The sequence below is a fragment of the Cuculus canorus genome, chromosome 5 (assembly GCF_017976375.1).
Source record: "Cuculus canorus isolate bCucCan1 chromosome 5, bCucCan1.pri, whole genome shotgun sequence".
Classification (NCBI taxonomy): Eukaryota; Metazoa; Chordata; class Aves; order Cuculiformes; family Cuculidae; genus Cuculus; species Cuculus canorus.
The window spans coordinates 41,691,257-41,717,524 of NC_071405.1; the positions used below are offsets into that span (position 1 = coordinate 41,691,257).

The 26,268-nt window shown below is 38.9% G+C and overlaps 1 protein-coding gene across 5 annotated transcripts in view; it reads right to left on the reverse strand.

The window, feature by feature from the left end:
• The window catches only part of KCNQ1 (potassium voltage-gated channel subfamily Q member 1), a 362,029-nt gene that overhangs the window by 263,963 nt on the left and 71,798 nt on the right, over window positions 1–26,268 (reverse strand). For all 5 annotated transcript variants that reach the window (XM_054068731.1, XM_009571924.2, XM_054068732.1 and 2 more), the window contains 4 exons: window positions 5,365–5,491; window positions 3,557–3,635; window positions 2,509–2,605; window positions 1,784–1,924 (listed from right to left, as the gene is read on the reverse strand). In XM_054068731.1, coding sequence (XP_053924706.1) covers window positions 1,784–1,924; window positions 2,509–2,605; window positions 3,557–3,635; window positions 5,365–5,491 — 444 coding nt within the window. The remainder of the gene's footprint in view (window positions 1–1,783; window positions 1,925–2,508; window positions 2,606–3,556; window positions 3,636–5,364; window positions 5,492–26,268) is intronic.

Consider the following 26,268-nt stretch of genomic DNA (forward strand, 5'->3'; position numbering starts at 1 on the left):
AAGGTTTTACTGTATTTTCAGTAAGCCAATCTGGTCTGTCACATATTCAATTTTTAATGTCAACGCCAATGACAGCATGTGTTTTTACATACAGCTACATCTGCCACTGTTAATTACCAAGTCATCTGACTGCTGTTCTGGAAAATAAAAACGCTGTGATGATGAAAGCATTGAAAAAGCTATTTGCCAGAAAGCCACTTCCTTGTGCTACACAACAAGTTTTTTGATCCTAAGAGAGGCTGTATTTAACTGAGACAGACAGCAGGAGGAAAGAATGCTGCAGCAGACCATAGCAGCAAACTAAACAAAACCTGTAGTATTCAAAAAAGCTACATGTGCATTTCAGTACCAGGAGATCTGCAAGAGATTTTCTCATCAATAGGTCTTCCCTTCCTGAAACAGCAAGTGGAACTGTTGGTAGAGAGATAACTATGAAATTGCACATGCAAAGGTTTATTAAAAAATATGTTTTATTAGTGAAACAGGGGTGTTAGTGCTATCATTTTTGTATGTAAGACTTACTAGTAGTCTCATTATTAACGAAAAAAAGAAACAATGCCTTTTGATTTAAAACAGCAAAGGGAATACTAGAAGATCAGCATATTTTGAAAATACAGGCATGGAATCGTTAGTGACGCCTATGAGTTTTATAGATCTGTAACACCTAGTGATGACAGGTAGTTTTATCAAGCAACATACAATTAAAGCAGATTAAACCAAGTCATTGCTTGAATACTAACAATAAGGAAAAACAGCTTCCAAAAAAAGTACTTCTCTTTGAACTGTAATAGGAAAAGGAAGGGGAAACAATTACAGACAGGAAATTCCAGAACAGAACCAACAACCTAATATTTGCATATCATGCCAGAAAAAAAAAAAAAGATAGAATTGTTACTAGCAGAAGTCGCAAAACTAAAACTTTTACCAAAATAGAATCCCAGTATATAGTTGCCAAACTAGTAAGTACATATCATAAACGAAAACAGAGACAACTGTCACTAGCAACAGCAAGAAAGCAAAATTCTATGAGCAGAACTAAAGATACTTCTTCCTGAGAAATGTCCGAGGAAGATGGTATGTCAACATAATACGGACAAGTGCCACATAAGGATATTAAGTGAGTTGCAAGGCAACAGAATCACTTTAAACCAGTCCTGTGTCTGGATTTCTTAAGTATCTCAGATACTCCTTGTTCTGGAATTAGTCCATTCTGAATAAAAAGGGAATTACTGTCCCAGATCGAATTGCAAACCATAGATATCTGGATTTGGGTTGGTTTTCGTTTGGCGATGGTGGTAGTTTGCTTTGGTTGGCTTGTTGTTGTTTTGTTTTGTTTTTAAAAAAAAGGACACCCCCCCAACCACACACATGCCCCAGCCCCCCTTGTCTGCTTTCATTCATCACACACAAAACCCCCGTAATACTGAAATACCAGCCCTGATTTAGCAAGACACTAACTGCCTTCAATAGTTGAACTCTACCATGAGAAAGGTAACAAGAAGTAACCACTATAACAGAAGGGAAAAAGGGATAAAGATGTTAGAATAGATGTTTCTACATCTTGTGTAAATTATTTTATCAGTTTGGATCACATAAAACTATAAACAACAATTAAAACTACCGATCATCTATTGTATTTTCTTAGTTTCATAGAATTACAACACTAGAACATGTATTGAAGCAACAATTCCCAAGTGCTGCTCCACCTCCATCCTTGCTTGAACTTTACTCCACATTTCAAGGTGTTAACTACTTTTAGTACAGATGAAATTGCTGTACTTACTACTCCCCACCACAGCGCATCTGCATAGCTGCCAAACTCTGTCTCTCCAGAATCGTTTACAGCATCTTTTTCAGCCAGGTACACAAAGTAAGAGGAAAAAATCAGGCCCAGGAATCCAATGTACAGTGTAGTTATCAGTTCCTGCAAAGAGAATAAAAATAATGGCATTTTGATATTATTGAGACACTTCTATCCCAATTATTTTCTAAAAAACATCAGTGATAGGTAATTGAAGAATGTAATTTCAGCAATTATTTAACTGACCGTTGTCTGTGCAAATTAGCAAAAATCCACTGAGCTCAATGTTGAAAGAATTTGCACCACAGCTGATTATTTAGTCCAGCATGCACATTTCAAACACAGCGACAAAATAACTGCCTCACTTGCAAGTGACCTTTTGGTCACCAAATGCTAATAGGGTAATATTGGCAGACTTTGGAATTTATATATTTTTAGAAATTTTCAGACTACTTTTCACGAGCCTTGTTTTCTGTGGTTAAGTTCAACTACAAGGCAAAAGTTTGGCAAAGCAGAGGTGAATATTTTTAATATTTTAGGTGGATTTTGTCCCTTGAAGGAAGTAAAACAAATTCATTAAAATAAATGACTGCCTAGCTCCACACTAAATATATTTTATATCATCAGCACGTCTGCATACATTCTGTTCTGAATATAAGGGCTCTTGCATCAATCATTATGCTGTTCCTTAGAGTACTCAAACTTACTTGTCTATGTATGAACACTACCGATCCCAGCAGCCTCCAAGTACCACCCTGACGGTCAACATGCAGCATTCGTAAAATCTGCAGAAAACGGATGCCCCTGGAACACAATTTTTAAATGAACGAAGAGACTAAAGATACAAGAGAAGAAACAGAGGTGGAGAGAGGAATTCTGTCTCTTCCAAAGGCCAGTTTTAAGAGAAAGACATAGTAGCTTATGTTGGAATTAGTAGCCTGTCTCTTCACCCATCTCTTTACCCACTTGTCTCTTCACTTTATTCACCCATCTTTGATCTTCTTTTTTACGAAGACACCATGGGGAGATTGCACAAGAGAAGGACAGATGTTTGCATACATGTCTAGTAAGGATAACTTGAGGATTCAGGAATTTTAGACACCAATTGTGAATGCTCTAGAAATCATTCATCAACCCTTATTTGACCTGCTCACCAGTATGGGAAAGAACATAAAGAAACAGCTAGCTGAAGATCATGTCTGAGGACTTTCATAGGCAATTTGAACTAGATGGTCCAATAATATTTTAAAATATTATTTTTATGAGAGTTACTGCAATCCTAGAGCATCACTGCAGCTAGTGAATAGAGCACAGTAAACTGTCGTGTACCTTCTTATTCAAGAAAACAAAGTATTGTGACCTTCCTGAGCAAATGGTGGATTTAGTCCATCAGGAATTCACAGCTGCCAACCCCATACATTTTATGAAGAAGCAGCTTAAAGACATCAGAGACATGAAGCATGAAATAATTGCTATAAAAACTTAGCCAAGAAACTAAAACAGGATTTGGGTAGAACCCACCTAGTTGGGGAAAGGGAGTGGGAGAATGTCAACCTCCATCCTCACCATGATGTAATTGCATGTACAATCATACAACACGCAAAATTTTATTACCCCTACACTTAATGGGATTGCTATTTCACACCCATACATGACTGGTGACCTACTCTGTTACACGACTCCAAACATCAAAACCAAAACCAAACCAGACACTTTACTCAAACAGCACTGTTTTGTTTTATTGCATATAATTACCTGATAGCTGAGGTTGCAAAGACTTGACCTTTAGAGCCCACACACAGAACTATCATGGAAGCAACAACTACAATTAAATCTGGAAAATAAAAGTTAATTGAAAGGATGAGTTAGCAGCATCTTGTAATACTTCTGCAAGACTGTTACTAGAATCAATACCAATATTACTTTAACAACTTGAGCAGTCACCCCAAATAAAGATTTTTTATATATATCAAAGGATCGTTAATGTAACATATGAAGAAAATATAACAGTGCGATAGGAAGGTTTTACTGAGATGGGTCTAAGATGGCCACATTCCAGATGAGTGATGAAAGTGATAAGGAGTTACTGTAAAACAGCCTCAAGAGCCTAGAATCCTTATTCACTATAACCCATGAAGAATTTCAGCAGTTTCTACCTATTATCTCGTCTGTGTATCTTATTTTCTCTGCTGTTTTAGACAGCACTTTATTCATTAACAGAGGTTCTGGGTTTTATTTCATTTATAATTGCCTTACTATTATTTCATCTGCCCAGGTCTAAAAGGGAGAGAAAAACTGGAATTAGTGTATGAGACTTATTTAAAGTCAGTCATTACCCTAGGATTGTACTCTAAATCTCTGTGCCTCAGGCCCAGTTAATTTTGGAAAGGAACTCTGTATTTTGGAGAATGAAATAGTTCCTGATACTTATCTGGGAAAGTGAAACTTTGTTTTGCTTTCCAAGCTGAAATGAATTGGATGGTTTCAGAAAGCCTAGTGTTCTAGGTCTCAAGAGAAATGGATTGTGGACAGAGTACAAAGATGCAATCGAAGCCATGTAATAGCTGCAGTCACACCCAAGATACAGGTTGTTATTTATACACACGCACAGACAAGCTAAACTACACTATTTATGATTACAAAAATACCCATGTACAATATTTTGTAATTTATGTTCAGCAAAATTATACACAGTTCATGAAATGCTATATCTCCTTTTCAACAATAAATAATGTTTCTGAGTAGTGGAATAAACTATGTCATAGAGCTAGAGTTACTATTCTTCTATAACAATACCCTTCTTCAAAATCTGGTTTGTTTAATCCATTTGTATTTTAACTGCTTCAGGGCAAGGGTCTTCACATATTTCAATACTGGCTAACAAAATACAGATTGATTTTTGGATTATTATGTTTCTTTCAGTGAAATTGTTAAATGCGTGACAAACAATCCAGAAAAAAATAATTGTTTGTGACATACATATAGTGTATCTAATTTCTAAGAACACTAAAGTCACATTAGGAAGCCAACAGCAGCCTATATCAAGGAAAGCCAGGTGCCCAGTTCCAAATTAATCACTAAAAAATATATTTTAATCCAACAGTTACACTAAGTAACTGCAGTGGATCTATCATGCTCCACCATGCAGTATGTAGCTCGCTCAATTAGAGTGCAAAATAAACTCATAATAAATTATTAGAACATCAGCTGGGAAAAAAAAAGCCATTCAGGATTTCAAAAAAAATACAGTTGTGGCTATTGTACAGTGTCTGTGATCCTGAGGTATCAGGCGACAGGACTATGGCCAAGACTTATTCCTGGCAAAGCTTCAGATCACTTGCGAAAAGAAAACTCTGCTCTTCTGGAAAAACAACCAAGCTACATTTGTTCTCAGATGGCAGCACCATTGATTCCTGAAGGAAATTAAGATCAACTTTAACACTAATTACAAGAGCTCTTGCTCTAACTTGGCTTCAACTACTGCAGAAATTCCACTTCTCGAAACTTTACAAGACAACGTTTACTTGTTGTTTGTGTCAACTTTGCAAGCTGTGTGTACTCACCGATGATTGAAATAGGCTTCCTAGCAAAACGAAGCCTTCCCCATATTCCAACATATTTACTGCGGCATCCTGCTGACCACAACCGAACGACGTATTCTGTTCCAAAGAATACCACTAATACAATTTCCTAAAAGAAACACACAGGGAACCAGGTTAGTTCTCTCCTGCATGTCTTTCATCTTTTTCTCAGAATGTATTAGGAAATGCTAAGATAAAATGTAAAATTTGGAAGGTGAAAAAAATGTCAACTATACCAAAATGATCTAAAGTAACAGAAAAACCTGTAAGGGTAAAGAAAGAAAAGATTAAGCACAAGTTTAAATACTTCAATTGCATGTAATTAGGCTTGTCTACATATTTTAAAACTGAAAAGCATTCTGTGCAACTCACTTGGTCTAATTCAAACAAAGTTTCCTGACTGAGCCAAAGAAAACACGTACAGTCCGTATTGAGAAGATGAGTATTTTTCTAGCATATTGCATTTTGGGAAGAGGTGTGTTTTACATTTGATTTACTGTGTCAGCTTAACCTCCCACTTATTTTTACTTTTTCAGTCTTCCTTTAATCTCACATGGATCGAATAAAGATTTCTAGTATGCATTACCAATATGTCCTTCTCCAGGTGCACTGAAAACACAGTGAGACCTCAAGCATGTCTTTCCTCTTATGAACAACTAGAGACTTCAGCAGAAACAGAAATATACTCCTAAAGCACTGCTGGTAGCAAGCTAAGTGTTAACCACAGACCTATGCTAAGGTATGACTTTGGAAAGGCCTACAAAGTGATACATGTCAGGCATCTGACATTATTGTTATTTAGACAGATACAATTATGTCATAATTGGAACTTACTCCATGGGCAGAAAAAAACTTGCTTTTCTACACACTAGCTGAACACTGCACGCTTAGTGTAGTTTCCTCAAGCATTAGGGAGTTGCAATACTGCTTATTGGCCCACTCTAATAACTGGTCACATTTTCTATCAGAGTCAACAGCAAAATCTCCTAACTGGAAAGGTAACGGTGGCTTTCAATTCAAAACACACAACAGATGGCATACGGGGAGAATAAAGCAGAGAAACCAATCATAAGGTATCACAGTTACATAGAATAATGCAGATGAAGGGAACGAGCAGCTTACTTCACAGAGAGATTTCATATAAAGAGCAACTGCAGAGAGGATGATATGCTGCTAAACATTTTATCCAGTCTCCTCATATTTCTACAGGGCTCACTGCTGATCTTCATAACAGAGTAGCAAACAGGACTCAAGATGATACCTACTATTATTTTCTAAATTAACTGAAATAACCAGGATACAACCCTAGTCCAGTCAAGATGAATGGGAGTCACATTGTCAGCTTAAAAAATACATAGGCCATTGCCCTGAACACTCAGAAAAATAATAGGCATATATGTAGGAGAAAAAAAAGGGGGACGGGAGGACATGCATTAGTTGACTTCATTATAATCTTTTTTGCAGCTTTAAATGCTAGTCTCCTGATGGCATAACAAACTGCCCATCACAGGGCACTACAGTGTTGAAGTTCAGCTCTGTGACACTTCTAGGAAAGCTAGGAGAACATTAGCCAGGACTCTTTCTCTTATTTTTGACAATATCATAACCTATGTTAGATGCAGTAGAACAGCCATCACAATTGTCTATGGTCAATTGAATTCCAATTAGATTTTCAAGATATAATCTAACTGTCCAGATCATTGGTTGTAATAAATGTGAAGCTTGGACCCTTTGACCCTGCCAAGAATCTCTTCCACAGCTTCATTCTGAAAGGATCCACCAAAATCCTTCACTATTTTTTAAACTGGATTGTTACTAAATATTTTTCAATAAAGTCATAATCATATATAATAAATCTAAAGAAACAGCATCTGCAGCAGATACTTTAAGGAAAGCCTGTGTCTCATGACAGAAGCTTCAAATGCAAAGATATTCTCCCTTTGCCCAATTTCATGTAACATCATTTATGAACCCGTAGCAATGGCAAAATTAAAAGCCCTGCTTTACATGAGGTGCTGTTCAACTGTGTCAGCAAAATAAAGCACCAGAGGTAGTCTTTTCTGATCAGGTAATTGTATTCATTGAACAGACGTAGTCAATAAACTCTAATATGCACACACTCTTCTGCATGCAGAAAGCTAGTACATCTCCTTTCATCACTGCCACAGAGGAAATTCCCTTAACAAAAGACAATGGCACCCATGCAGGGAGCAAAAACTGCCCTTTATTCGAAATAACTAATTTGAGGAAAGGAAGTATGGCCTTACATCATATGCTATAGCACAGATAATACTGTTCAGATATCCCCAAATGCTATTACCAAAAGCAGAAGAACAACAACAAAAAAAATATCTTAGTAGGCAAAGGAAAACCCAGAGAAAAGTATGTTTTAGCACAATGAAGCCACAAACAGCACTCTGAACAGGAACTGTGGCCTTGTCAGGATCACAGTTTCAGTTTTATAGCAAGAAGGTAGAAATTGAAAGCCTGGATTGTGCTTTAAAGAAGCGAGTGTTCTCTGCATAGCAAATTTGCATTGGAGTTGTGCACATAAGTTTTTTAAAGGCCCTCCATGGTTCATTGGATAACAGGCACACCAGCAAGTATGCAAATGGGGGCTGTCCCGAAGACAATGCAACAGACATGCAGTCAATGGTTACTGTCATCTAGCTCTTTGCGTGACATGCAGACAAGCTTAGAGAACACTGATTGTCCTATAGACTCCGGTGACTGGAGGGAACGACCAGTCGGCTTACACCAAGACACATTTTTCATTCCTGACATTTTCATAAAGGCTTATTGACCTAAATGAGACCCAAGTTATTCAGGGAACATCGGGGGTGAAAGTGCACAAGCTGTTCTTCATGGTCATACACAAAAACTCCAGGTATCCATTAGCAACTGACAAATTCCCCCTCCCCTGCCCGTGGCCCTGTGACAGACAAAAGTGTTTTTCATATCTTACATTGCATAAGTCTAATAAGAAGTCTCTTGGGGGATGGGGAGGCTGATGATTTTCTGTCAGTACAGACATATCAGTGGCCAGAAACTTGCAGACAACAAGGAAAAATGCATTAGAAAATTACATCCTCCCGAGTTACAAAACACTGCCTCTATCTTCCTGATTAACAGCTTAACATTATATGTTACATTAACTAGATAGATGCCAACTTGACCCTTAGTCCACTTATGCTGGTAGTAATTAGGGATAATTCCATTTACCAGGACTTACCTTGGCAGAGATCATCAAGTCCAACCGTACCTGTCCACTTCTAAATCATATCTCTAAGCATTTCATCTACCTGTCTTTTAAATATCACCAGAGATGGTGACTCAACCACCTCCCTTGGCAGTCTTTGGGCATACAAGAACCCTCTTAAGTAAGAGGGCAGACTTCTTTTATTCCTTTTAATTATTGAGTTGGACATGGCACCCTCACTTCTGCCAACCCTCCTGCTCAGCTCAGGCATATGTTTATTGCCATCTTCATGCCTTCTCAGCGACATAATCCCAACGCAGCCAAGGACCAGATTAACTCTGGATGAAAACATAGGAAGAGGAACGCGAGATACACATATAGATAGCTTCTCCTGAAGAACTCTTATCAGCATTAATAGTGCCCCAGCTGTGAGCAACTTCTCATATGTAAATTCACAACACGTTTCAGCTACAAAGAAAAGGTAGGCAAGACTAGCGTAACAAGCCTTGGGCATTTCTACTGGAGTACAGTGCTCGGTGAAACTACAGTAGGTCTCCAGGTAGCCATGTGGCACATGCCAGGGAATGAAATATTTCTCATGAAGATCAGCAAAATAGCTCGAGTCCTCACTTGTACATTGATGCAGGAGTGGGCTCAGCTTGTGGGATTTGTTTCAGAAGTCTCATAACAGATTTTTCAGTACTCACTACTCACTGTCACAGTCGTGACATGGAAACAGAAGTTCCTCAGGTACTACATGAGCAGCTTTGGGAATTGCTTCAAGTACAACGGAAGAGGCATCAAGACACCAAAATTATCCTCAGCCTGAGACGGATATGTTATAACTTAATTACCTGGCTGAAGTACAGCTCTTATCACTTGAAGGAACTTAGGCAGGATAGATAAAAATGCACTTCCCTGATAAACATACACATACTACCTGTCATTACAGCCTATATTTCCACTGTATTTCCACTGTTCCACAGCCTATGTTTCCATGTTCCACATGGATTAATCCCAGTTTCATAATAAGCCCACGCAGGGAACACACAGAGAAGGGCTCAAAGAAAAGCTGTGATGAAAAGTCTACATATTGAGTTTGACTTGCACCAAAGAACTGGACCTGCTATGGGTAGGGACACTTCAAATATCAACCCAATGAACTTTGGGATGCCATTAAGAACAAAAATGTCCCATCAGAGGACAACACAGAAAATTTACTTATGAAAAGGACTGCGATTGAATTGAAGGAGGGACCAGACTTCTTCTGCTGTGTGAATGGAGAGTCAGATGTATTAAAACAAATACACACAAAGTATATTAGCAAAATTAATATCTGGTTTATTTTGCTAATAAATACATCTTGAAAAGCCCTTCCTTTACTACTCCAGTCCTACTGTAATGGAAGAGCTACAATCCAATGTTGGGAGGCATCCAACCTCCACACTGTGAGATAAAGTGCAGTAGCAACTCCAAAAGGAAGAACAGACTCCCTAAACTTGGCTGAAGTTCATGTTTTAAAGCAATTAGACAGATTATTATCTTGGGGGGGGGGGGGAACACAACAGAACCTTGACACAGAATGGATCATGACACCATAACAACTGCTATTTAACAGATAAAGAGATTGTCTCTGAAGGCTGAGAAAGCATCTGCACAGAAAATAGATTGCCTGAGGCTCTGCCTGTAGACCTCAAAGCTGTAATTGGTCGTGGAGCATCACAGAAGTTCATGCAGCCATTTTATATGGGAGAATTAGGTGAGGTTATCTGAAATGTGTTATGAACAAGAAGAGGAAAAGGAGATAACAAGCACAGGAAAACAAGAAGCACTGATGAGAAGGATGGCTTTAAGATTTATAAACACATGCTTCTTGCACTGCAGGAATTTCCTCCCACTCCAATATTTTACTGGGAATATGACTCCCACCCATCTCTGCCCTACCACAAGATCTATTACATTATCATCATTGGATGGACCAACTACATTACTCCCATGATTCTTTCAAATCTGCCTTCTTTCAGAATCTAGCTTCAAGCATGATAAAGTTCCCACAAATCTCTTTAAACAAGGAAATAAGCTCTCCCCACAGCTTATATAGGGATTGCATGCCAACCAGCATTACCTCAGCTGAAAGATTGCTGTGGCACTACCTGCACTGACACCGATTTGTAAGGCAATGCAATGGAAAGCTCTGCTACAAAGCTAGTGTACCAAGAGCAAAATGGAACAGTAACCTCCTTGCCATCTTAGGCAGCAGCAGTGGAGCAAGGACTCTGCCAAAATTTTTGTATAGAAGTTGTGACAAGGAGGTCTCTGAAGGAGACAGACTGGGAACAATAGGCCTGCTGATGCTTATACAAAGTGACGGACGGGGCACTTGCTGTCAGCTAAGGGCTATGGAGTTGGATTGGGCAACAGAGAAATAAGCTCAGCACCTTCACAAGCAGGGATGCAGCATATCCTCTACAGCCACCAAAAGGTAAAAAAAAGGCAAGAATGTCTCTCATGTAGAGCAATAGGTTTCATTTACACTCAGACAAGGATAGCATACAAAAATATCAAACCACTGCAGATTACACATTAGTTCAGAGAGAGATAGAGTCCACTTCACAGCAGTGTTCACCTGACACACCAGGGCTTGCAAAATGCATCAGACAGCACTTGTGCAGAGCCCAGGCAGGGTATGCAAATTAACAGCAGCAAAGGCAACTGTTTCTTCTAATCTCACTCACTTTGTATAGAGAGGCCTCTCTTTGTTCTGTTGAGAAAGGCAGGATTTTTTCCTAAAAGCTGTACTTCATTTTCCAAGATACACAGAACAGCAAAATCAGATGGCCTAGGCAAACAGACAAAGCCAGGCACCAAGCTCAATAAAGTAAAATCCCAACTTGATGACGTACAGATCAAAAATAAAAAGATAAATGGTTTCTCGTTTATATAAACATTTACTGAGCAACAAGTGCTTAAAGTGCTATTTAGGATTGAAAATTTTTCTCCACCTACTTAATCTACTTGTTTCCAAAGATCTTGTACACTGTATCTCTTCAAATGAAAACCAGCAATGATAAAATTTTTAAAAATTGTTTACATCAAGAACATTTAGTGTTCCCTCCCTTCAAAAAGCCTAGTATCATTTGCTAAAATTCTTTAACTAGCATATTTGCACCAAACGACTGAACCTGCAATGGAAAAAAACCCCAAAAAATGGTATCAGTATCACATTTCTACCTTCAGATGCTCACAATTAATCCTAAGAAGTTACTGAACATCATTAAAGTCCCCTTATTAATGTTTTTAATTAAGATGAAATAATATTATGCAAGTGTTCATGTTCTGAAAAAAAGAGATGCTTACTAGGAGACAGAGTTAGAACAGTTGATTTGAGTCGAAGCTTTTCTGTTTTCTTTAAATCAGTGCCAAGAGCACAGAACAATAGCACTGGGACCCATAATGAATACTGTAGGCCTGCAATTTTAGGTTGAGGTTTTCCAAAGGCTCCAAGCAACTAAATCCTATTGAATTTCAATAGGAGTCAGGCACCTAACTCCCTTAGGTGCATTTAAAAAGCCTTTAATTGATTTACTTAGCTCTCTTCTCACTGGAGGTTTCAACCAAATCTAAACACAGGCAGTTGAAATTTTCACTTCAACTACAAAAGGCCTCAGAGGTCGGTGGTGTAACTTCGCACGTGAAGGCACAGTCTCACAGCACGGCTGCATCAGAACGACTTTCCACACTGTCAGCCCTGCACAAGTCTCTTCATAACGCAACAGTCTTCAGCTGTTGAAAACTTAGTTGTTGTTGATATCCACCAGGAATTAGCAGAAATAAATTAAGCTAGGCTTGCACAACTAGTTTACAATACTTGTTTTAGTGTGGAGTTCTCCCCCATCACAAAGTATGCTCAAGAACGAGACTTTAATCCCAAAGTATTTGGCAAGAGAAAGGAAGTGTCAACATGCTAACGCTGCCGCAAAAATGATGAAAAAACCCCACTCCTTTCTGTTTATTTCATGAACCTCTTGTTCAGAGCTTCATGAAAGTTTCTAGAAGGAATTCATACAGGATCCCCTCCTTCAAAGTGAAAAATGCTCTGGCTTCTACCCAGTGCAACATATGCTTAATTTTATATCTCACTGCATTCAAAAGAACTATTAATCTTAAGATTAAGCACACATACACACAGTTCACAGAGATGCATACTCATTCATTAGTACACACTATATGCTAATACGAGTAGAAAGGAACTGTTATAGAATCAAAAAAAAAAAACCTAAGCCAAGTAATCAGTTACAGAGATCTTTTCATATTAACACTGTTTACACAGTAGCTATGCTTCCCTCATCAGGTTAATTTTATCCTGTCATGCTTTTTATTAAATGATTTCCCAATCCATTTTTTAAAAAGTGAATTCATATCCACTATGTCCTACACTAAGCAGTTCATAAGTCTTCCCTTTGCTCCACAGCTAATACTGAGTTTATTGGGGGACCTCATGAGTGAGACTATATCTGGGTTTTTTTCCAGCTGTAAATAATACGGCAATAAAAGCTATTGTGTCTTCCAACAAACCATGTTTCTCTTATACCCTTAGACGATTACTGTTAAAACACTCTTCTCTTCTGAAAGAAAATAAATATTGTGCAATATCTCTTACCTGAAAGCAAAGCCACACAAAAACTCTGACCATTATCAGCTCAGTTTACTTGTAGTAGCTTCACATTGTATACTTAAAAGGGTATGTAATAGCAGATGGCATTTTTAAGATGTAATAACAACACCTGAAATCCAGTGATTTCAGACATACACTTTTTGTTCAAGGCCACACTGTGATGAAGCAACAATACAGTTTAAAACAGAAATTAGGAAAAAAAGTATTTTTCTTCTACAGGTTTTGAAACATGGAAAAGAACTTTAGCTTAATGCCAATATTAATTTTTCATCCTTACTCATCTCTTTTCATTCTATTAGAAAAGGTCAGAAAAAAAAGAGGAAAAAAGATAGTAAGAATGGGAAGCTCGAAACCTCTAGTTTTCAATTATCTTTTACATTAAATCAATGTTTCCTCTTGAAAATAGTGTTTTCCAGCTGTGAGACTGATTCTTTTTGGATGTCTCAAACCACTTCTTTTGCTGCCTTAAACCACTGTTGAGACTGTAGCTGAGGCAGTGCATTTCAACACCTTACCTCACTCTCACAAGCAGTCCAGCTGTGCTTGCTGCCCAAAGAGGTCACACTGTGATCTTGTCAGTAGGAAGAGAAAGGGTAGAATAGTCCAGAAACCTCCTGGAAGGAGCAGCCCCAGCAAAATCAATTTCAGAACTTTCCTAGAAGAAGCACGGCACAGGCCCACCAAAAGCTATAAATAATACTCCGCAAGAGGGGCCATTAGCAGCACACCCACCATCCTGGGCAGAGAAGAGGAGGACCAGAGCCCAGGTGATGTCCTTGCACTTTGTTCTTTCTCTCCCTTTCCAACCTTTCTTTCTCTTAACATAGATTTAGCAAGCCAACGCCAATGTTATTCCTAAGAATGCCTATACAAATAAATTCCTTTTAGATCAATCATTTGGTATCATTTTGCTTTCATTTAGCCCAGTGAGTACTGAACCATAAATTTTATGGGGAGACCCAGGGTCTTATAACAGCCACCCATGAACTGTGTCCAGGCTGGGTCGCGACACCAGCAGAGTCATATTTTAGAATCATGGAATAGTTTGGGTTGGAAGGGACCTTAAAGATCATCCAGTTCCAACCCCCCTGCCATGGGAAGGGACACCTCCCACTAGATGAGGCTGCCCAAGGCTCCATCCAGCCTGGCCTTGAACACCTCCAGGGATGGGACATCCACAGCTTCCCTGGGCAACCTGTGCCAGTGCCTCACCACTCACTTTGTGAAGAAATTCCTCCTTATGTCTAGTCTAAATCTGCCCCTCTCCAGTTTATACCCATTGCCCCTCGTCCTATCACCACAAGCCTTTGTAAACAGTCCCTCCCCAGCTTTTTTGTAGGCCCCCTTCAGGGACTGGAAGGTCACTATAAGGTCTCCTCAGAGCCTTCTCTTTTCCAGGCTGAACAAGCCCAACTCTCTCAGCCTGTCTTCATATGGGAGGTGCTCCAGCCTTCTGATCATCTTTGTAGCCCTCCTCTGGACCCGTTCCAACATACCATGAGGCCCCCACACCTAAACCCCAGATGACCTTATGAGCTATTTCAACAACTTGCACCTGCAAAAGCAAGCACAGAGTAAGATTAAGAGGAACTCTTTCTGACAAAGTTCTAACTTCTTACATCTCTTGTGCAGGCAAGGACAATTCCCCCACAGGCCTGCCCACCCTCTAAGATAAGGAGTTACAAAACGGTACTGTATTCTGGACAGCCTTGCTTAAGTATTCTCAGCTCTACGTTTCCATTTCCTATACATGGTTTTATGGGACTCTCTCTGGACCCATAGTAATATGTGTCATATGTTATATGACCCATAGTTATATGTGTTCCCCAAGTAAGACATCTCCAGAAGAGTGAGAAGTCACCTAAATCAGGACGTTACCTCTACTTCTACAGATACTTAGGATATGCTCTTTTTCTAGGAGCATCAAGTTTTCAAAATTCATCTCCCAAAAGCAAGATTTCTGGCCTGAGCAATGACCATGCTCTTCAGTAACAATTTAACAAGAACTAAATTTCAAACAGACTAATATTGGTTTCAACCATCTGCAGATAACAAAGGCAAAAAGAAAATTTACATTTTTTCCAAACTGGCAGGAGCAGGACAGCATTGTGGGACAGTGCCATCAAATTCTGAAACAAAATCTAGCACAGTTAGAAGCAGGGCATTCCTTTCACACACCTGGGGGACCACCACTCAGTTACTGGTATCAGGCTCAGGTCTGATAAGAGTTCAAGTGCCATATTTCTGTTTGACATTCCCATAAACACAACCTGCTTTTGCCTCAACATACTTGAGGTCTCTCCCAGGTCTGCTCCAGGAAACATGCATCATGCTCTTCCACACAGCTGCAAAAACAGTCACACACTGAACTTGTAGTCCAGGCACTTAATACTCCTCACAGGAAAACACATGTGCTAGTTTAAGCTAATAAAAAACCCTCTCAGATGCCATATGTACACAGCCCATTCAGTCAGCATTTTACAGGTTGCCTCTAAAATTTGTGAAGGAGGAGAGAAGGATTATTTGACATGCAAAATAAACCTAACTGAAGGCAACAAAGTCAGCATTTTCAGCTAAGTGGCAAATACATTTCACATACTGAAGGCAAGTAGTTTCCTTCTCATGCCCATTTCCTGCGCTCGTTCCAATCAGCGAGCATTAAACAGTTGCGGCTATCGTTCAGCGCATCAGGATAGGAAGTTAATTTATACCAACGAAAGCACATGATTAATTCAGTCCAAACTCTCCCAAGAGCTTTGATAATGTTCCAAATGGACCAAACTAAACTTACATTTGCAAAATGAAGATATAAGCCAGATCTCTCTGAAATTGCACACTCCATTAACCAAGCTACCGTTATGTGCAAAGACATATTTTTACTCAGATTCGTGTTTCTATCAGTTTGTAGTCCAACATAAATAAATGGCGCAACAGAGGCAGCTTTTTGCAGAATTCAAAGTTACGAAGGGAGAACTCCAGCTCTGTGAAACTCCCTTCACTCACTATCACCTTTCCCCTGCGCCCTTTAGAAATAAAGGACAAGTAAACTATTCATTCCTGGAGGAAAAAAATTCTTAAAAAAGCCACAACCTTCTCAGTGCCAGATGGTCTGAGCTTGAAGACATCAAACACCTCAGGAAACTAATAGGCATTATATTGAACAAATTTAACAAAAAATAAAACAACCTCAAACTGGTATTTGGCAGAATTCAGCAACACTGTACTCCAAAACCTTTTGAGATCTTATAAAATCAATGCCTAGGACTTGTCAAAAATAAACTAAAGGGTCTGCAACAGTAATAGGCTAGCAGGCAGACGATGTAGCAAGCAAAAGCTACACAACCAGAAGAATCCTTCTGTGGCGTGGTACATGAAGAGGACAAAACAATTGCAACTTAAGAGAAGAGGCAGAAGAAACATCGTTTAGAGACAGATGAGCCTTTTCTGTGCTGAAACATTGGGAAACGCAGGACAGATTTAGAATCTACTTTAGAATATACGTTGTTAGAACAACCAAAGCACTGATTATGCGTTTTGTTATAAACTTATTAACATATCACAACATCCCACTGGTAGCAGTGGACCCAGACACCGTATTATTGCATTACTACTGTGCTCAGTTTTCTAAAGCTTGAGGCATAGCTGCTTTTTACATGAGCTATACTTCCAGATTTTTTCAAGGAATAGCTGAATTTTCTAGGGCCTTCTTTTTGATCTGAGAGTTATTGTTGCTTAAATTAGGAATTAAACTAAACACATCTTTGGAAATGCCCAATTTCCAAAGATCTTTTCCAGTACCCTATGTGAGGAGCAAATGGCAGTCTTACTCCACAGCTAGACAAATTCTGGCACTAATTATAAAAACTTCTTTTAAAATGTCAAAAGATCACCCAATTCTTTTAGCCTTCCCTTTACACCTTCTCTGCAGTTCTCAATAATCACTATTTTAAAAAGTTGGTTTTAGTGTGCCTGTCCCAGTTAAGCCTCTCAAGATCCCATTGTGTTAGATTTAAGTCTAGCCTGGACACAAAGGTCTTACTGACAAGCCAGAGAGCTAAGATTACCCACTGGAACCAAAGACACTCATCCCACTCAACGAGATACTTGTTCAGCAACTAGTAAGAGCTGACGCTTGTACCAGTCATCTTAGGAGAAATGAAGCAAGAGTTTACATTCAAGAAAGGTGACTCCTCACTTTAAAGGTACTCAACATTAGTACTTACTAACCCAACATGCAAGCCACCACTCCCTCTCACAAACAACTGAAACCTGTGACATTTTTCACAACACATCATTAGTGAGAGGTGATAAGTTCTTTCAACTGTAAAACATTCTTGTAAAGCAGTATTTTCTCAGCATGCAACTTAATTATTTATCACGCTAAGTTCTTTTGGTAGGGAACTCTGGAGATCATCTCTTGTAGGCCTAAGAGTGAGGAAGAAAAGGAAATCTTGCTGCACAGCAGCCAAATACTGACATATAAATAGTGCATGTAATGAGTTTGGGTTACAACCTTTTCTAATGGCTCTACAAAAGTACCTCAAGTGGCCAAGACCGCTAGAAATGATTAAATAGCAAAGGTTTTAGCCATCCTCACAGTTCTTACAGGAGGAACAAGCTATCTAAATTGAAGTTCAGTTCAGGTAGTTTTCTTAAAGCGTAGGTAAAGGTGGCTAAAATATGGAAACCTGGGTTAGAAGATTGTCCTGTTCTACAAAAGAGAGCAGTTACATGGCAGCAAAACCAAACTCACCCGTTTGGCAAGTTCCTTCTTGGTGGATGAAATAAGTGGGCCTGCCACATTCAGATCTATGTCCTATTTCCAGCTTTGCTAAAAATGGCTTTAATGACAACCTTGTGTTTCCCCTTTCTCAAACACACAACACATTGCACATTTAGCTTTGTACAGAAGTGTCAATTGATAGTACTGTTCAGTGTATAATTAATAACAATTACATTACACTAGAAAAGCACATAAGGGACTGCTTTGTGTACAATGTGCATTTCCTCATCATATGGATGGCCAAAAGGAACCTACTACACATGAAAGTACGGCACAGCTGCATCCTATAACTGAGTATTTGAATATTTATAAGCTATTGCACTTGGGATAACTAAAACATGCATTCATGTCATCAGCTTTGGTGAGTCCATCAGTAAAGCTTTCCTCATTAGAAATCTGCCCTTAATCAGAGAATTCTGTTATCACGAACCATATTACTTGTCCCAAATGGCATACAGCTAACGACAGAAACATTGTGCCTATTTAAATAGCATGCTTTATGGTACTCAAAACATGGTAGAACTCTCTGGTAATACTATCTGTTGTTTCACACGTTTTGAGTAATAGTAATAAATATTTTATACTGTAAAGACATGAAATTTGTTAATCTTGGGTCCTAAATCACCCTGAAAAATACTACAAAAGTGCTCTTTCTAAATACTTTTTAAATAATTCACAGGCTGTGGAGATTATCTTTTCAATGAATTTGATTATTTTTTATGTTTACAAAGACAGAAAACAATGGTGGCTGTGGAACAAGCTATCAGATCTCCACACAGTTCTTAGTGAAACACTTAGTACGTTATCATCACGTGATTCCTCGTATGGCTATGAGAAGTCACATTTGACTGTTTCATCTTGAGCACAGCAAAAAATGTGGATACATTTGTTTAACACTTAGAAAAGAAGGAACAAGAAAGGGAGGGGGTATGGGGGGAGGGGGAAATCGATTGCAAACTGGAGATATTTTTATACTATCTAGCTACTGCACTGGTGTTTTCCATGGAAATTCCAGCCACGTTAGTTTTGGCAGCAATTAAAGACTACTTTTGGAATCCATAACAACATTCAAGGAGCTCCTTTTAACTTAACTTCATGTTCTGTAGTTCTTTCTACTCTTTAAAGGAAGGAAAGCAGGGGTTTATTTCAACCTTCAACGTATTTTACTGTTAAAATAAATATAAAGATAAGTCAGTCAAAATTCAGGTTCAAAAGAACCCCACCAAAGTGTTTATTCCTCTCTGAGAGCCCAGAAGCTCCCTTTTGCTCAGGTCGTAGCTCTTACTGCAGCTCAGTACATTGTGCAACTCTGCCTGTGAGTCAACATGATCAGAGGCCTCAATGATAATAGAAGCTATTCAGAGTTTTGGCAGGAAGAATACTTCTGACCTTTTATTTCATCTGCATCACAGGATTAGACTTTGTCTTGGAGCTTTAACACTAAGCTGGTCATGCTACACCACACAGACCCGATTTCTGACACCTCTTCCACTGTACAGCACTTTATTCTTGAACATTCCCATACAAGTCAATGAGATGGCCCTTGAAGCAAGCTGCAATCCATAACAGAAGTACAGTAGAACCTATCTGTTGAAAGAGAAAATTTTACCCTTGCACGACAGACATCTAAGTACTGAGCCACATAATCAATGATTTGTGCTTTTTGAAAGCAAAGCACAAACAAAAGTCAGCATGTATCCAGGCATAAGGAGTGCAATTGTACTATATTTCAAATACAAGCTAAGCTACTAGAAGCCTCTCTGACCATGTGATGTATTTCAAGCATGATCATAACTACCTGTTACAGTTTTAGCCCCAGTCCGGATCAATTTTGGCAGCTAAAACCGTGCAGTTGGACACCCAAATCCCTTCTCCTCCATCTCCAGGAAAAGAGGAAAGGGAAAAGAGAGGAAAAAGGCTTGAAGTTTGGAAACTAAAAACTACAGCTTTAAAATGAAGATGATGATGATGATGAAAAAATAAAATACACACAAATATATGAGACCAAACCTCCACTCTGCCTGTCAATGATTATACTTCACCACAAATACTGCAGAGCAGACACAAGGGAATGTGTCCACGGCTAGGAGAGAGCTGAGCTCAGGAATTGGATGCAGGAATGCAGGGATCTGGGGTCAGGAGCAATCAGACAGATGAGGTCCTCACTGGACATCAGCCTTCGCAGAAGAGAGCGAGACCCTCATGATCACTCAATTTATATGTCATACCAAGTATGACATATAAGGACTGGGATATTCCGTTGGTCAGCTTAGGGTCACCTGTCCCTCCTCACAGATACTGCCCATTTCCACCAGCTCAAGAACAGCCTTGGTTGCTATAGGGATAAATATAAGCATTGGCCTTTTTGCATACCGATGCCCTGCATTATCGCTTTGGGAGAAGAACACCATCTCAAAAACACGCAGGAAGTTTTCAGAGAATGAAGTTACACTGAGTTAAGAGTTACTGACTCTAATTTAGCTCAAACCACAACACTTCCAAACAATTATACAAACAAGGTTAGCATTAATACTGATGAACTTACTTAATACTAACTGCCTGGCTAGAAAGTGACTTCATGGAGAATGAAAACTCCAAATACTTCAATAATGTAAACATGCATACCTTTATCTATAATTAATGGAGAGCATAGGCACATACAAAGGGAAATGAATCTCAAGTGTCCTAGGCAGCTTAAGATGAAATTAAACATACTTTCAGTGATGTCTATCCTTTTCCATGAAGGGAAAGCCTATGAGATTGGCTTATACTACCTAACGTTTAGACAGGTAAAAGCTGCAAAAAAGTTCAGTCAGCCTAGAAGAACTGCCTTGAATTATCCAATAAAGTATTCTCATCTAGGAGCAATGGTATAAACAGCAGAAGAAATTTACTATTGGCTCTCACTTGAAAGAAATATTTATGAGGGGGTTCTCTTTTTCAGCTGGTCCATATGATTACCTTGCTTACCTCCAGTGTCCCTGTCCAAACTCCCAAATCCACCAGTTGATATGACATACCAGAAGGTCAGGCATGTCAGAAGAGATTTAAACTTCCTGGAAGTACTGTGAAAATAAGGAGCCTGGCAGAAAAGAAATACCTGCTCTACAGCCTGAGAGAACAGATTTCATGTTATTAATCACACTCACTGGTATTCTCTAATCTTCATCAACATCTAGCTCCAGCTAGACTTAGTGCAAGTTTTAACCAAAGCCATTGGGCTTCATAAAAACAAACAAAAAAAACCCAGAAAGGCAAACAATGAAAGAGAGATCCCAAAACCCCCTAGCATCATAATTTTTTCTCCAAGTTTTCCTATTCTTAAGGAGATTTTTTCCTATTAATTCCTGTAACTTATGTTTACCAAAACAAAGTGACTGAAGTAAAATCACTTTCAGAGAGAAATTTTAGAACTATGACACCAACAGGTTTCTTTTTCAGTTTCAAGGGCAGTTCACTTACCATGAAACTCAATATGAAGTTAAAAGTGAAACAGGAAAGACTTCTTCAATGTCCTCTCTACCACTACCCACTCAACTCCTTTTTCCCATTGTAACATGGCTGTTTCCAGGTAGGAAAGAGAACCATTTGGAAAAAAAAAATGACAGCTAGTTTCAATGTTTTAACTCCACAGCAAGATACAACTCTTGATTCATCACAGCATGAGCTCAGCAGAGAAAACAAACCAATGAATCTTCATTCAATAAGCAATATTCATTAGTCACGTAGTCACTTCTTGAAACAACTCAGATTGATTAAACTTCTTTCATTAACTGATTTCAGCTCATTTGGTTTATTAACATCTATCTAACTCACCTAGGGCCCTCAAATATCTGCTGCAGTTGTCCAACTTGTTCTGGGAAGCTAAAGCCACTTTGTTTATTATAAGCATTTATCAGGGGAATCAGATTTCTGTTAAGACCTTTAGATTCCCCTGATCTTTCTTAAGAACTCTGGCAGCTAGCAGCTCTTATCCTCTATGTAACCATTTTCTTGCAGTTGTCCAGCAGAGCTGATCATACTTCTGTCATTCAACCACATATGATCAAACAGAAGTCATGCATAGAGCTTCTCCAAGATTGATAGTTCTGCTGGTCTTCCATAAAGACGGACATATGGTTCAGGCTTATGCCTGTCCATGAATTTTCATTTTCTAGTTCATGATGGTCACAACCACCCACTGAGTTCAAATATTTACAACCAGGAGTAGATGTCAGTAGTGGGCAGGGGGTGGTGGAAGATCAAGCATTTATTTGTGCCGTACACATTCAGGATGTTGCTCTTGGGCCTCTTATAAGACACTTGGCTGCGTTATACTTAGAGAAAAGTATATATCCACTACATTCATTTCTCGGTATACCAAAAATACATAATGATGTCCTCACAAGCAAATGAAAAAAAGTTTCCATTCTTCAATTTCCTCCAAATTTCTGAACGTCACACAGGACAGTATGAGCTGATAAATTTTATGGTAAACAGGAAAAAAACAACAGCATATCCAACCAACACATCCTCAGTACAGTCTCTGCACATCAGATGTAGAATTTGTTCTACAAAAATCAATTGGGAATTTTCCTGTATTGTACAGAGCAACAGGATCTTTAATTGACTTCGGTGATGTTAAATAGCTCAAGATTTTTACGTATATTCACCAATTATTTTGAAAGCTTATTTGTAGTCGTAAGAGTTGTTCAGAATGTTTCTTTTGAAACTAGTTAAGAGTTAATCGACACTAGACTTTGGGGGCAAAGGATGTCCTTTCTAGAGTAAAAGCCACAGTATGTTAACACAGACAATATCTCACTGTACTGATTTCCACTAAGACGAAAGGATTAGAAGGTTCACTGTATAATAAAAAGAGCTCATGTAAGCAAAATAAATAAATATATACAGAGAAAACTGCTTTTAAATTCCTGAAATCCACCCCACACCAAAGAATCACCATCATATTGGACAGAAACATCATCATGGGGAGGAGTGGGGGGTACAGGAATGAGCACAAGCTGCAGCCTTCCTTAAAAAAATGTTTATCTAAAAATAGTTAGATAATCTTTGACTTTTGAAACTGCTGAACAGTCAGTTCTATCACATGTTCGGCATCACACTATTAAACGAAGTCAAAAGTTTCTGTGGTTACTATCAGATGAAATGAGCTAATTTCCCCTGAGAATTGGCTACACTGACCAGATGTCTTTAGCCAGCTACTCCTCAGATCAAGCAGGAGCAGCACATGCAATGCCTTTTTTGTTACTATGGAGATGCATTTTCCCATCCACTATGCAGCCGGGCATATAGTAGCTACCAGCTGTTGTCTCGACTTGTACTCCATCAGGACAGGCCAAGGAAATAAAGTGGGAGACGTAGGGCTGAGCTTCTCCCAGCCCTGGAACACAAACTTTAACCACAGAGTCCAACCCTCAATCTTCTTAGCCGCCCCTTGAGCTCATTGCTGTTGTTTAAAGCTGCCTTACAGTGCTTCCTCCGCTGCTTTTACAGACTCATAATAGGTCCGCAGCAGCACACAACTGCTTGGTATAACATGTTCAATTGCTAAGCTGGAAACTTAAAGCTTCCCCAACTCACGCTCCTAGCCCAACATTCCTGGCCAAATGGTTTTATGAGCTTAAATCTAAATCTCCAGCAGCAACTCATTTTGGGTTCCTGACATTATTCTCACTCCATAATTTCAAAGAAAAACTCTGTGGATTAACGGCTCCCTATCCTTCCTGCAAGGGTAGTTAATGCCTTCAATTCCTATTGCTTTTTAACTCCTGTGGAACTTTAATCTGTCTGACCATGCTGATGAGCTGCAGAGAAACAACACTAGTTAGGATTTTCATTCTTGCTTTTTCTCTTTGAATGCAGCCAAGTTCAAATATCTAATTATAACATTGCAGAGTTAATGATCAATTTAGCAAAGGCTTTAGAGTATCTTTGAAGTCATAACAACAAGCCAAAGGGGGTTAAAATGTTAACTGCACAGGGAGCCTACGTAGAGAGCTTTCTTAGGATTCTGTCTCTCAGTGAACGACAAAGCTGAATCATTTCAGAATACCTCCAGCAACCCCATGGCTCGATCTGGTTGTCACATAGCACAGAGCTCTAGTTAGTATTTATTTTATAGCTCTAAGCAGCACCAATCATTACCCTATTCATTCAAACATGTTTAATTTAATGTCCTTCAACTACTTAGTCATGCTTATTCGTAACTTTTAAGGAACTACAGACACATACAGCTCGTTACCACATTTATACCTAACAGGGGCTAACCACTAAGGTTAGATACACAAAGTATGAAAGACAGCTGTAAGTGATGTTCACCTAAAAGTACTACATGCAGCCTCCACTCCTTTTTCTTCAGGCACACTTTTTTCCACTAACCACACAGGCCGAATTTGCCTTCAGATTTATGTAGTTCCTGATGATGATGTCAGTGAGCTATCAGTACACACCAGAGGACACCTCTGACCAGTTTACTTTTTAATCTGACGCATGGAACCACTTATATTTAGTATATATTTTATGCACCATTGCAATGCTTAATCAGCACATCCAGAAATAAAAATAAGGGCATGCTCAGCCTGGAGCAGCACACAGAGAAAGCAGTCAGGTTCCCCCTCACTTTCCTTTTGCAGCAATCCTACCATTCAGCATCACTGGACGTGTTTTGCAGAGGTTTTTTGTGTCCCCCCTCAGGTATCAGACAAGGGTGAAGATGAAAGGTACTGATAAAAGGTTAAGCAAGGAGTTAATAAAAGGTTAAGCAAGGAGTCTTAACAACAGCATTAACAGTGCCATTGCTGGTCCTCCAAAGTGAGCTGAGGGGAAAATAACCAAAACCTCAAGCTGCTTGCGTGACCTCCTCCAACACTTCCCTTTGCACTATATTGAAGAATAGGGCTGTACATTTTTTCTTTTTAAAATCACTAGTGAGGAAAACTTCCATAGCAAGAAGCAGAGACAGTCTCTAGAGCTGGGCACTGCAAGAGGAACATTTCACAGGTTTGACCAATCAATTCAATATCCACCCTGTGATCTGCAGTGTAATGAAGAAATTCTAGGCACATAGGGGCTTATTATACAGGCCATTATCAACACAGAAAATTTATGTATCCTTTTTTCCCCGTGCTGCAGTTACAGACCACAATAACTGTATGGTGAAATGTAGGATAAGTAAAAGCTGAATAAACCACATAAATGAAAATCAGTGTTTCCTCTCTAAATCAGCCAGCACAATCAGATTTCCAATCAGATTTCCTTTCAGATCTCCTGGGAGATTACATCTTACTGCTTTCCTCATTTAAACTCAACTTCCCTAGACCCTTATCTATGTGGCAATTTCCACTTCATGGTGAGTGTGTTCATTACATTCAGGAACTTACCCTTACAGCCCTTCCACAGCAAAGGATTACAAATGCTTGAGTCTAAAGATCACTTGAGCTCTGATAAAACCTAAAGCAATAAAGAAGTGAGAGCAGTCAGTCTGCACCATGCTGAAAAAAAGGCTTTCAATAAATACTCAAGAATTCATTGAAATGTAGTACATACTGCTGCAAGAAGACCATGGACCTGGCTTCCCGTCTGACTGTGAGCTCACTTAAAGTCCAAAGAATGCTAGTCTTTCCAGAGACGATCAAGGCACTTATACTCCACAGAAGTAAAGGCATGGGAGTTTTTGTTCTATTTTTAAAGCAATTTTGCTAGAAAAATCACACAATAAAATTGTGCTTGGATATTATATCACAACCCTCCCTAACATCCTTTCAAAGTATACACCACAACAGCAATACAGAACTGTGTATTTTTAATAAAATACGATTTCATCCAACAAAAGAGAATGAGGTGTCAAATTTGTTTGCTTCTCCAGGCTGTGAAAACATAAGGTCTTTGTTTAAATCAGAAAACCAAACAAGCTCATTAGATCTCCAGGAAATATATAAGACCCTGAAATCAGAGAGTGCATCACAAGGCACAACATTTTTTGTTGATATACCAACAACAGCTATAAATATGCATCATTTTCTGAGAGAAAGTCTTGACAAGTGTGTTTGTGGTTCAGTAACCCCTATTATATCTTCCAAAGCAATGTAAGCACTAGGAGCAAAATCTGCACACCTGTAAAGAAAGCTGGACTCTTTAAGCATAAACTGTGCAAAAGAGATGGTGTTGACAGGACATCTGCCAACAGACACTTCTTCAGCTACATCAGAAAGATTCACCACACGTTTT